The following is a 14,100-nucleotide window of genomic DNA, read 5'->3' as shown; positions in this document are numbered from 1 at the left end:
TGAGCTTTCTCTGAGCTATACAATTCTCTTGAGTTCAGTTGAAGTGGGCAGATAGATGCTTATTTTGCTGGAATGGATAACTGGATAAAATATGTCCTAAATGTTATGGACATTTGTAAGGAAGCCAGGTAGCTTGCCTTGTATAAAACAAAAGGAAAAAACCCTCAAATGCACATTCACAAAATGGTCCCAGTGTAGCTAGACATGAGCAGGAAGGGAAAGACTGTCAAAATGCTTACTAAATGCTTACTGAGATAGAGATTGAAGCCCTTTTCTTCTTTGAAATATTCCTTTTTCTGCAAATAAGAAAAAAAACTCAGCAGGAATGAGCCCTGCTGAAATATATTATTCAGCCTCTGAATCTCTTGCTAGTAATTGCTAAAGATGTGGGGGTAGGTGGAAGTATGTTGCTAGCACAACAGCAAAGGATGATGTAGGAGTTCTGGCCGAAACAAGGCAGAAATTATAATAAATGACAGACTGAAGTGGGTGTCAGCAGCAATGGAAAGAAGAACATGAGTCGAATGTAGCAAGAATCACATGTGAAGAAAAAAGAGAAAAAGTAGTCAGAGGGAGATAACTGGACAGTCAATTCATTCTTCATCAACTTCAGAAAGTTTTTACAAAAGCAGGCTAAAATACTAGCTATAGTATTAAAGCTCTATATTGCAGAATGGAAGGCACACAGAACTTTCAAAGGCCTTTTCATAGATTACACAGTAGCAAATCTGAGACTGCCACAAATGTGTACTTTTTGTAAGAAAATGCCCCCTAAAATAGTTAAGCATTTCAAAATATATTTTTATTACATACTGAATTTGTTATGCAGTTGATTAGTGAAGTATTGTGCTGGCATAGAACAATGTACATCTGACATGTTTAAGTTCTAATGTCTCCTCAGAGCTACCTTCCCGGTATACAATCTTAGGGCTCTGCTATTTTGTAGAGGAAAAAGATAAGAGAAAATTGAGAGAAAAGAGAAAGAAACTCCAACGATGTGGGATGAGGACACAGAACAACCTCTGAGAACATCAGGTAAGAAGGGTTATCCTATCAGCAATATAGGCTACAGCATTAGCTGTTACCATATGAGCGATAACAGCCATCAGCCTCTCCTGCATACAAGAAACATGTCTGCATTTGTTTAGAGGGTTGGAAACTTAGAATATATAAAAATGGAATCCAAAATGGAAGATTGTAAGAGATATGCCAGAGATGTAACACAAATGGGACACTTCAGCAATAACAATCCAAAACATATGTCAAGTTCTTCCCGGCCAAATTAGAGTTATAAACCTTCAATCTCCTGGGTTCCCTTCAGGAAAAAAAATACAATTTGACTTACATAGTAGATCACTTATGGCTTTATGAAGCCCCCAAGAAATAAGTGGGGAAATATATTTTTGTGAATTCTTAAGGAAGAATGGATTGGATATTGTGAGAAAGAAACTGCTGAAGTACATCCAGAGGGCCATTCTTTCATTTCTGAATTTTACATCATCCAACTACCAAATACAGTTGGGAGAAAGAATTTAGGCCTGGACATATAATTCTGATTTTTGTGTTTTTTACCTGACACATCAGCTAGAAATATCAAGAGGTTTTTTTTTACCACTATGGCCAAACACTGTAGTTGCCTATAATATTCCTAGATTAAGCAGTAGCTGCTTTAGGAAAATACATTTGACCTTTCATATCAAATATATTTTGATATGGATTAGGATTTAGGATTCCTACATCCCAATTCATGCTTTAGGATTCCTACTTTATTATCCAGCCCCCCAATCAATATTCTTCTATTCCCCCCAGCAAATATCTCTTCATGGCTGTTGCATCTTCATGTTATGTTCTCCTACTTTCACCCTCCCTCCCCCACCCCAAACCATAGAACTCAAAAGAGTTTACTTTCATGATGGCCTTCAAACCAAGTTTCCTTTTGTAAGTAATCTCTATTCCCTCTCCTTCAGTTATTTTCCTGGACTCATTTCTCCAGCTCTGTAGCAAATATGTACTGGTGCTACTGCCTTTCTTTCATGGTCTGTGTAAGGACACAGTTAAAACTCTTCCCGTGAAAGGATTCCTCCCCAGCCCAAGCCTTGTTACTTAACTCAGCGGTAGCCTATCTCTGCATCACTATCCTCAGCAGTTACTGTTTGCTAATATTCCGTGTCACTTGGGGAACAGCTGAGAGGAATCATTTGCAGCAAAAATTAATCAGCATAAAAGCACCTTGCCTTTAATCTCTTTACAAATAAGTCTTGAGTGTCAGGGTACTCCTTATATTAAAAAATTCAAATGAAGTTTCCAATCAAGTGAGTTTTCCCATGTCACATTGCAGTGTCCCGTCCCCCCCGCCCTCTTGTAACGCAGCCGTAGGCCTTGAAGGGAAAGCAACCATGGTAACCAGCTAAACACTGTTGAGTTGAAGTGGCAGCAGCGGCGGCAGCAGCAGCAGACATCATCTCCAAAGAACAGAGAGTTCTGCTGCCCTTCAATACTTCCCACTTTTATTTCTCTTGGCTTTTCTTTTTATCTTCTCCCTAATTAAACAAGTTTCCAACCACAAAATTGACACTGGAGATGATGCGCTATTGTTGTTATCATCTGTTATAGGCCTTGGCATTAAGCAGGCCCTACTGTTTAGTTGACTTTAAAGGCAGATTTAATACCCTCTGGAATTAATTAGAAATTTCCTGTCCCTTTTAGCTGTAAGGAATTTCTGATTTACATAAAAATGTTTTGTCTTGTGCATTTATTCTCACTTCTAGCACAGGATACCTGTGCAATAATGTACTTGGGCTACATTTTCTTTTGTCTTAAAAAAAAACCTTTTATTAAACCTGGCTTCTGGGATGCAGTCACTAACTTGCAATATTCTTATTTAATATTAATATTTAATAATACATATGTTCTTTTTAAAAGCTAAAAAGATACTTCACTCCTCCCTGCTTCAATCATCTTTGAGGGGAAGAAATTTGAGCTCATAAAAATTATATTCACTTTGAATCCAGCCTGTTATAGCAATGTTGAGATCTATGCACTTTGCAGCAAATATTCATGTCTGCTGACCCTATTCTCTACAAAAGAGGCTTACTAGATTTGCTCACCTAGTCTAATAAAACCTGTTATTTGAAATACAATCTTATTTTTCTTTCAACCACAAATGGATTTGGCTTCTCTTCTTTGGTTGTTTTCAAATGGTTACTATATCCATCTGATCTGCTTAAACTCAATCGCTTGGACATACAGTACATATTTTAACACAGCATTGCTGTAATATGAGAGCACATAAAACTGAAATGGAAAACTACTTTATTATCATCAAAAGCTACTGTCCATGAAAACTCCCTCACACTAGTCACTAAAATCCATCTCACAATAAACAACTGAAAACACTATGCTGGCATTTCAAAACCATTGGTTATGGGAGTGGAATAAGCACTTAATCTATGAGCTGAGCACAAAGATGTAATATTAAAAAACAGGCTGGGGATAAAGAGGATACAGTGCTGCTTTATGTACATAGAACTAAAATCAGCATTTGGCTTTATAGGCAGAAACTTGAATTTATTTAAGCATTTTTACTCCAGTTCTTCACAAAGCTTGGCAGTTCTGAACTAAAATACATAAAAAAATACTCTTCATAAAACAGCATTTCAAAATTCACTTTGAAACAGTACTAAAAATATTACCAGCAAACCTAAAAGACTCCAAAGCCACGGGAGCTGAGGTTATGATGAAGTTGGCCTACATTTGACTGGTTTATGAAATAAGGGAAAAAGCAAGTTTGGAATTCAGTAGGATAAAGAAAGAAAAGTACTATAGAATGTCTACCTGCTTATATCAAAATATAATAGATATATTCATATGAGTATGGTAACAGAGCATTTATTCGTAATATATATTCATTTATTCACACTGCATACACATATTTTCACATAACATTATAGTCTAAATGCCTAGTATCGTAACAGGTTTCTGTTGCTATAAATTATTTAATCTATAAGAAATGAAAAGATTGCATTGCTAGGTTCCACCACTTTCAAGTACATTTTATTAATACAATTCCCAATATTATTAGTTAAATAATTTAATGGCACAGTCTTATGAAGGAAGGAAAGGACACATAAAACTCCCAAATGAAGAGAATGAAGGAGGGAAGTGGTGGAAGGGAAATGCTCCACACTGAAAGAAAGCAGATGCTTTCTGTTTCCTTCTAGTGGGAGGGAAAAACAGTTTTGAAAAAATGGACATTCCAGCTGCTGAAGGGTTTGGCTCAAAGATCAAACCTATTTGTAATTCAAAAATATATAATAAAAATATATATATGAAAGAATAGTAGCCACTTAGTCAGTGTAGGTAAGGCTGTCAGCTGCAAGAATACAAGAGTTCAATAACATGAAGTAAACCGATGGCAAGTAAAATGGCCTACATTTGATAAAGCAAATTATTATTTATTTAGGTCAAATTATATGGCTATCACAAATTAAGACTCTGGGCTGCTACAGAAAGCTCCCCTACAAACAACCCTTCCCCCACACACTAATACCTCAACAGCTGAAGTATTAGTGACAACATAACCAATGTATGGTTATAATGGTTATATACAATATAACCCCATCTCCTGACCCTCAGGCCCAGGATTTTAAGGCCCTACGGAAAGCCAACAGCGAGGGGCCAATCTAATATCTGTTGCCTTTATAATCTAATTATGCTACAGATACTCTTTCATTTAGTGACTGTCTATGGAGGTTCTCAGTCATCCATGTCATGGTTGTCCCAAAGGTGCTTTTTCAAGTGGCAACTGGGCTTTCTGGTTTTTCTTTGAAGACGTTTTGCTGCTCATCGAAGAAGCTTCTTCAGCTCTGACTGCATGATGGTAAATGGAAGGATTGATACTCCTTGCAGACAGATGGTCATTTGTCTTCTTTTAGCAGGTTGTTGAGGCCACCTGGAGGTTTATCTGTATCATCAGAATCACATGAGTGGTGCAAATGGGTGTGGAGACTTCTTGGAACTGTTGAAAGGACTGTGTTGTAGATTGGAGATAAATGATAGTGAGACTGATGACACAAATAAACCTCCAGGTGATCTTAACGACCCGCTAAAAGAACGCAAATGACCAGCTGTCTGCAAGGACTATAAATCCTTCCATTTCACACCATCCAGTAAGAGCTGAAGAAGTCTATTGGATGAGAAGAGAAACATCTTCAAAGAAAAACCAGAAAGTCCAGTTGCCTCTTGAAAAAGCACCTTTGGGATGGTCATTTAGTGACTGAAGTTACAAGGCTGAACAAGTGACTTATGTCTGGTCCTCAAATTTATGACTCTTGAGGCATCCCCACAGTCACATGATTAACACTGACATGATTGGCATGTATTTAGGAAGGTTCCAGCATCCTGGGGTCTTGTGATCACCATTTTCAACTTTCCCAGCTGACTTCCGACAAGCAAAGTCAATACAGGTACTCCTTACAACAGTTCACTTAGTCACTGTTCAAAAGTACCACTGCACTGAAAAAAGTGAGTTATGACCATTTTTCACACTTATGACCATTTCAGTATCCTCATGGTCACATGATTTACTGACTCACATTTATGAGGTGGCAGTTTTCCTGGGTCATGTGATTACCCTTTGCAACCTTCTGACAAGCAGTCAATGGGGAAATCAGATTCACTTAACAATCAGGTAACTAACTTAACAAATGCAATCTTCACTTCAGGAAAAGTCATAAAATGGGGCAAAAATCACTTAACAAATTTTTCATAAAAATTGTGGTTGTAAGTTGAGTACTACCTGTATTTGCTTAACAAAGGTCATAAAATGGGGCGCGATACATTAACAACTGTCTTGCTTATTAATGGAAACTCTGGTTCCAATTGTGGTCATAAGTCATGGACTATTGGGGTAGCCAATTATTTATTTGTACACAATAAATAATATACACATGCTTGAAATTAGTCATATTTCACAGCTAGCTAGCAAAGTGATGTGCAGGTGATCCTTCCTTCTTGAGAAAATCCAGAAGAGCTGTTCTCATCAAATCCATACTGAGCCCAAACCGCCCAAGGCGGTTAAGCATCATAAAATATTAACACATGAGTGTGATTCCTTCTTTGTTTGGTTGAGTAAAAGGAAGAGAGAAATGTGTGCTTGCCAATCTACTAATATAACTAATGTTCTGAATTTTAAAGCAGGCATCCCTTAGGGGGAAATAATTGCCTAATTGTCTTAGAGCAGCCTTTCAATTTCTAAGGAATTAGTTCAGGAATCACTGTTTTTTAATAGGAATGAGAAGACTTGGCTAGCAAGTCTTATGCAGCACTAAGCTCTCCTACACATAGACTTTTCCAAAATGAATCACATTCTTTTTATACTAACAGAGATGCAGAACGTCTTCGAGAAAATTAAAGGCAGCAAACAGGCATAATTTTCAGTTTTGTCCTTAATAACCACAACTGGGATTGGCAAGATATTAGATGATTGCGATGGATTTACAACCTTACTTCTGCCATGGTTATTAAATGAATGACCCATAGTCATAAAGACAGACATCATATGACCACAACTCATAATTTTACTGCCAGCTTTCCACTGATTCTGCTTAGGAGAAGTCATGAATTGCAGGAAGGAGGATCATATAATGGTGGGACACAGAAACGGTTGCAATATCCACTGTTTGCAGAACCTCAATCATGTGGCTGTGGGGACACTACAACTATCAAAAGTACAAGGACTGGCTTTAAAGTTACTTTTTCAACACTATGGGAACTCTGAGTAATCAGTTGAATTTCTGTAATAATATAATTTATATATACAAATAATAATATTATATATTATTGTCAAATTATTTTGACAATACAGCAGGGATGGGCAACTATGGCCCCTTTATGAACTGTGGACTTCCACTCCCAAAATACCATGCTGGCTCAGAATTCTGGGAGTTGAAGGCCACAGGTCGTAAATGGGCTATGATTGCCCAGCCTTGCTATACAGGGTAGTCATTAATGGAAGACTGCCTGTATATTTCAAGTTGCACCCTCACCTTTTATCATGTAGACAGATCATTCTGAATATGTTCATTTGTGTGTTGAATTTTTTTACAACTAGTTGATAACCCTGTGTTGTCTGGGTATTTATTTATAGGGGGAAAATGTCTGGACCAAACATAATTTCTAATGTTGGATTTTCCCCCTTACCAGAGGAAGCCCCCTTGGGGAGTACTGTGGCAATTCCACTGGGCTGTACATTAAAGCCATTTTATGGCAGTACAGTAGAAGCCATTTTAAGGAACAACAGGCTATATCTTAACAGAACACCCCCCCACCCGAGGGGTGTTAGGGGTGTCTTACTCCCACAGTATTTGTTTCCAGACAGTAAGTCATCTGTGTACCAAGTTGGGTTGAAATTGCTCAAGGCATTCAAGAGTTATGCTGGAAAACACACACACACACACACACACACACACACACACACACTCTTATATATAGAAAGATAGATGTGACAAAATAACAGGACAAACAACTGAAATTCAGAAGGTTCTTTTGAGAAGACCCTTTCCCACAACCTTAGAAAGACAGGAAAAGAAACAGGGTAATCATGAAACAAATTTATCCTCAGAGACCAGTTTGAAAGTAGGACTGGGCAAGATAGACAAATAAGTACAGGGGAAAGGGAATACAAGTCTGCCTATTCTTTCACTGTTCTTGCCGTTGCCAAGTTTAAAATGGATTTCCTACTTACGATCACTCAAGTGAGAGTAAATGTTTAATAACAGTTAGGAATCTTGCTTTATTAGGATTGGTAATCATGTGAAAAATTTAACTGAATTCTGGTAAATGCAAATAGAATTCCCCCCCCCCCCCCGATCTTTCTTTCAGCTCTTGGTGTCAGAAATAATATGATATTGCCAATTAAATAAAAATACTACGTATATTGCCTGGCAGATTGTGCACAAAGATAGTTACAGTAAGTTATGAAAAATAATGTATTATAGGATTATGCAGCAGGATGAGACTCATTTAAGATGGCAGTTCTATCAGTAAACAAGAGTCGAATTTCAGTGACAAGCAAGTTTAAAACAAAATAAAACAACGATGAACTGAAAAGAATTCTAAAGCCAAAAGCTTTAACTTGAACACAGCTGAATGACTTATTCAAGACTCTTTAGCATGCATACCAAAACATTAAGCATCACACATGGATGTTCTAAAAGAAGTGGGCATAATTAAGATTTCTGGCTTTCACTCATGGAAAATTGGACTAGTTATTTAAAACAAACAAAAAATATAAAGTCTTGCGGCAACAATACAAAAATAGTGTGCCACCCCCACCTTCAGGATTTTTTAAAAAACATCCCTTTAGTCATTAATAGTCTTCTATGCAAATATTCAAATGCAGGTAGTCCTGGATGTACAACAGTTCATTTAATGACTGTTCAAAATTACAATGGCACTGAAAAAATGACCATTTTTCACAGTTACAACCTTTGCAGCATCCCCATCATCCCATGACCAATATTCAGATGCTTGGCAACTGGTTCATAGTTATGACCATTGCAGTGTCCCAGAGTCACATGATCCCCTTTTGTAATCTTCTGACAAAGAAAGTCCAGGAGGAAGCCAGATTCACTTAACCAGATTACTAACTTATCAACTGCAGTGATTCACTTAATAATTGTGGCAAGAAAGGTTGTAAAATGGGGCAAAACCCCCTTAACACATTTCTCACTTAACAGCAGAAAATTTGAGGTTAGTTGTGGCCGTAAGTCAAGGACTACCTGTACTAATAAGTAGAATTCTGCAGCAGTTCAGATTCAGCTCCAAAAAAGTGCCTTGGAAGAGAGGATACAGGAGAACAAAGGTGACATTTATAATTTTTTTGTGGGATTGTATGGCTGCCCTGAACAATTGTAGATCAGAACTAAATAGGTCCAATCTAGTTTATTATGTTTATTAATTCATTTATTTGAGTTTAACAAAGCTGCATACAAATCTGGCCTTTAATTTTAAAACTTTCTAATGCAATTCATTTAATTAATATTCAAAATTTCAGTCTTTACATTTTTTGTAACTGCATTGCAACCGAATAAAAACCCCAGCATAATGGATTCCCTTTTGTAATCTCAGGAAGAATCAGTGTGAATTTTCCCAGTACCAGCATATATCTACTAGGAAAGGGGAAGGAGATTAAATTTTCAGGATCAAAACACTGGGAAGCTAACAAGCCACTGTATAACCTGCTCCACAAATAATCAGATATTGTATCAAAAGACAACTGAAAGGTTATTATGCTGACAATACACACAGCATGGAAGGACCAATTTTTCCTCTTTTTTTAAAAGCGTGCTATTTTAGAGTGCCAGTGCTATTTTATTTTCCTTTTGACTGTACTATTAATGCATATTATTTTTCACTGGAAAACACAAGAAGAAAAAAGAAGGGTGCCTGCATCAAAATGAGCTTAAGCGATGAAAGACAAGAGCAGAAAAAGCAGCAGCATTAGAGGAGGAAATTGAATAAGATTTTTTTCAAAGGGGTAGCCATGTTAGACTTTTCCAGCAAAAAACAAGAAAGACTCTTGCAGCACCTTGAAGACTAACACACTAATTTTTCAGCCGTTAAGTTCTCTTTGTTATTTTTGTACGACAGGAAGATTTAAAACAGCTTTCCAAACAGATGCCTTCCAGAAGTTTAGGTGACTCTTCTCAGATCTGGAGAGCACCAAGTTGGGAAAGTCTGATGTAAGTTAACCTCTTGATTATTTTTAATACACCAGTGTTTCAACTGCCTATTAAGTTTAAAACACTTTAAGCATGCATTAGAATTAAGTATTAATAAGTTAATTTGGTTAAATCTTGACCATTTCAAACAGTTCCATAAATAAAATTAGAAAGCCGTAATTTTAATTTTATCCCCTGCAGATGAATTCATAAATATTCTTATACTGCAGAAATGAAATATTAATTACCAACCTTAAAGCCAAAGTATATGTTCCAGGTTGCCGTTGGCTTTCACGAATAAGGTAACTTCCCTCTGCTACGCTCATAAACTGATCCGCTTCTTCTCTCGATATCATCCCATGAAACCTGGGGGGGGAAAAGTCCATCTATATCAGCATAATTCCATAGAATGTTTCTTTAAAAAAACCTATAAGAAAAAAAAGTAAAGTCTTATTTTTTCATTAAAACACACCTTATAAATAGTCCTCCACTTACAATAGTTCATTCAGTGACTGTTGAAAGTTACGACAGCACTGAAAAAATGTGACTTATGACCATTTTGCAGAATTATGACCTTTGCAGCATCCCCATGCTTGGGCAACTGACTCATATATATGACAATTGTGGTGTCCAGGGGGTCATGTGATCCCCCTTTGCCACCTTCTCACAAGCAAAGTCAATGGGGAAGTCAGATTTACTTAACAACCGGATTACTAATTTATCCACTGCAGTGATTCACTTAACAACCATGGCAAGAAAGGTGGTAAAATGGGGCAAAAGTCACTTAACAAATGTCTCAATTAACAACAGAGATTTTAGGCTCAATTGTGGTTGTAAGTTGAGGATTATCTGTACTTGATTTTTTTTTAAAGCATAAAAAAGTTCTTTCAAATTCATGTTAATTTCTCTTCTTAGCCTGAAAACGTGTTGCTTATTTTCACCCTACAGACTAAGTAAAATTCTGTTTATATCAGGAGTACAAGACGCACCAAGTTTTGAAGAGGCAAATAAAAAAAGGTTTTGCACTCTGCAAACCTCCCAAAAACGACCTGTTTTTCATGAAAATGCCCCCCCCCCAAAGGCATGAATAGCCTTTAGGGGGCTTGCAGAGTGCTCCTGGGGAGGGGTTGGGAGGGCCAAAAACGAGCAAAAAAGTCCAGTTTTTAGTTTAAAAAGGGCATGGATAGCCTTTAGGAAGATTATAGAGTGCTCCTGGGGACTGGGGGGGGGGGAAATTGAGCAAAAAACGGCCTGTTTCATTTCTGCTCTCCCCCCAGGAGGTCTCTAAAAACTTCCTAGAGGCTATGCACGGTCATTTTGGTGAAAGGGTGGCAAAAAATTCTGTATTTAGGCGCACCCAGATTTTCAGCCTCTTTTTTGAGGGAAAAAGGTACGTCTTATACTCCGAAAAATACGGTACTTTTGATCATCTTGATTTATACTTGTCCATTTTCTCTTTGATTCTCATCAACCTTAACACCAACATCAAGGCTACATATATTTCTCAAAATTTAAAAATCTCTGAATGGAACCTAAGGGCAAGTGTTCAATCTAAAAATTATCTCAGTAACATAATGTACATATATATATTTTCCAGTAATATGCAAAGTTACTGAAAATGTGCTTTAGGAGGCAGGAATGAAGCACTTGTCTTTAAATTCTTAAAACAGCTGCATCTTTTGCAAGGGTTGCCTGCTGCTTCAAAAGCTGTCCTCAGCAGATTCTACACATATGTGGAGGCAGAGCCACTTCGCTGTAAGTCCCAGCAAATGAACAGTCTTGTGTATGCATGTAGAGACTAAGGAGTGTCCTCCAAACAACGGTTTAACTCTTGCGAAAGATGCAGATGCTTTGAAAAGGAGTACTTTGCATGTACTGCTGCATATTGCAAAGCACCTCCTTCAAATACTTCACAGATCCTTAATTTAGATCAGGGGTGTCAAACTCGCGGCCCATGGGTTTTATGCATCACGCACTGGCCACGCCCACCCATTTTAGCAAAGGGACATGATGCTGCCCTGACTACGCGAGTTTGATACCCCTGGTTTAGATAGTTGCTCTTTCACACAAATAAGACTTTTTGTTTTATCCATGAACAATTTATTCTGTTTATGTTTGATAGCATTTAACTCATAAAAGCAAATTAATCTTGTAGCACATTTCTCCAAGTTTATAAATACCACTATAATAAATGCCAAGGGAGTGAATATCATGTTGTAAATGTGAAAATTCACATACAAAAATTAAGAATTCCTAGGTGCTGTCCTATAAACCAGGATTTTCTATTTCAGCCTTAGGCATGAAAGTCAGCTGGGTGATCTCTGGCCAGTCACTTTCTCTCAGCCCAATTCACCTCATAGGATTGTTTTTGTGGGAAAATAGAAGAAGTATTAAGTTTGTTTGCCACCTTGACTTCATTCATTCATTCATTCATTCATTCATTCATTCATTCATTCATTCATTCATTCATTCATTCATTCATTTTCTATAGCCGAAACTCAACCAAGTGACTCTGGACAGCTTACAATTTCAAATAAATAAATATAAATATAAATATAAATATAAATATAAATATAAATATAAATATAAATATAAATATAAATATAAATATAAATATAAATATAAATATAAATATAAATATAAATATAAATATAAATATAAATATAAATAATATAAATATAAATATTATAAATATAAATAAATATTATAAATATAAATATAAATATAAATATAAATATAAATATAAATATAAATCTAAATATAAATATAAATATAAATAATATAAATAATATAAATAATATAAATATAAATATAAATATAAATATAAATATAAATATAAATATAAATATAAATATAAATATAAATATAAATATAAATATAAATATAAATATAAATATAAATATAAATATAAATATAAATATAAATATAAATATAAATATAAATATAAATAATATAAATATAAATGTAGATAAATATAAATTGAAGCCTTATTTCCAAACTTGCTGAATAAAGTGTGAAATCAAGCTTGCTATATATACTTTTCTAAAATAAAGCAACAAAAATGACAGCTTCTCCTCCCCCTCCTCTTTTGTTCTTAAAAATAGCACATTCATTTTTGGGGGGCCAGTTAAATGGGTTCAGTAAAAAAAAATTATTCCAAGTCCAAAACAGGGAACATTTCAGCCAGGCTGGAAAGAAATCTGATTTGATTACTGAGATTGTACATGTCAACATTTTATCCTGTGAGCTACTGATGGTTGAATAAGACTGCATATGCTGAAACCATAAATAAATTATAAAATAATCCCATCTCTCTCTCTCTCTCAATAGCCTAAGATAAATTGAGACATTATGAGCAAGCGGACAAAAGAAAGAACAGGAAAAGTAGCCATTGGTCATATTTTTTATATTTGCTTTGCAGTTCAAGACAAAGAATTGAGAAAATCACACTACTTACTCCCGCCCATAGTATTTAGGCCGGTTCTCCACCTATTGAAAAAGAAAGGAAATAAATATTTTACTTGAATATACAGATATTTTAAAAAATCAACTCTGTTTGTTATGTGATTTGCTGAATTTCTCCAACCATTAATGTTAAGAATTCTTGTTTTATTTAATGCTGTTAATTTCAACTGTAAAGGCAAATGTAGGGTAATTTTAATACATTAAAGCTTTGACTAAAGCTGAATGCTACAACTTTATTCACAAAAGTATACCAACATGAAAGAGTAATTTCATATCTGATCTGTGCTTAGAAAATTCTATAGAAGCCACATTCTACCACTGTATAGCATCATATTATTTGTATGCATGACACTGTGAATATGAACTATTGCAATGCGATCCCGGTGGGTTATGATAAAACAACAGATGGAACAAGATGGGGAAAAGAATCAAACTAGTAAGATAGTTGGGCCCCAACCCTCCAATCCTTTCATAAGAGCCTCAAGATCTGACTCTACCAGTTGGCTGCGGCTCCAAGGCAGCAAGAGTGTAGTGGAGATGGTTGATCAAGTAAGAACAGATCCCACCTCCTTCCATTCTATCCCCACTCTCCCCATGTATCATTTAATATTTTATTTCAACTTATGTTTTAATATACTGTATAAATACATTTTTATGACTGAAGGCCACTCAGAGTTACTCTGTGGTAGGATGGATGGCCAATAATTTTTATAAATAAATAGAAGAGTCCTCTTTTCTCCTTTGCTTCACATGAAAAATTATTTGCTCTGAGTTTCTCCCAACATGTATATCCACATTAGGGTTCAACTCAGATATGAGCCAACACTGTATGGCTTGTTCATCAAATCATGATTTTAAAGAATCCTAGCAGTGGTCCTATTATAAAGGAATGAAGTACATTTAATTCCAAACA

General features: G+C 35.8%; 1 protein-coding gene across 3 annotated transcripts in view; it reads right to left on the bottom strand.

Annotated features, from left to right (window-relative positions):
* CHN1 (chimerin 1) overlaps positions 1-14,100 on the bottom strand; it is a 103,061-nt gene that overhangs the window by 46,152 nt on the left and 42,809 nt on the right. For 2 of the 3 annotated variants that reach the window (XM_087708838.1, XM_014066185.2), the window contains 2 exons: positions 13,180-13,211; positions 9,975-10,088 (listed from right to left, as the gene is read on the bottom strand). In XM_087708838.1, coding sequence (XP_087564964.1) covers positions 9,975-10,088; positions 13,180-13,211 — 146 coding nt within the window. Of the gene's footprint in view, positions 1-9,974; positions 10,089-11,960; positions 12,081-13,179; positions 13,212-14,100 lie in introns of those variants that run through there. The other variant, XM_014066186.2, reaches the window with a different exon arrangement.

This window comes from Thamnophis sirtalis, unplaced genomic scaffold (assembly GCF_051295495.1).
Source record: "Thamnophis sirtalis isolate CommonGarterSnake01/CBP01778 unplaced genomic scaffold, rThaSir2_p1.2 scaffold_1, whole genome shotgun sequence".
Lineage (NCBI taxonomy): Eukaryota > Metazoa > Chordata > Lepidosauria > Squamata > Natricidae > Thamnophis > Thamnophis sirtalis.
Note: the sequence above shows the minus strand (reverse complement) of the source record. Positions and strands in the feature narration are given on the sequence as shown.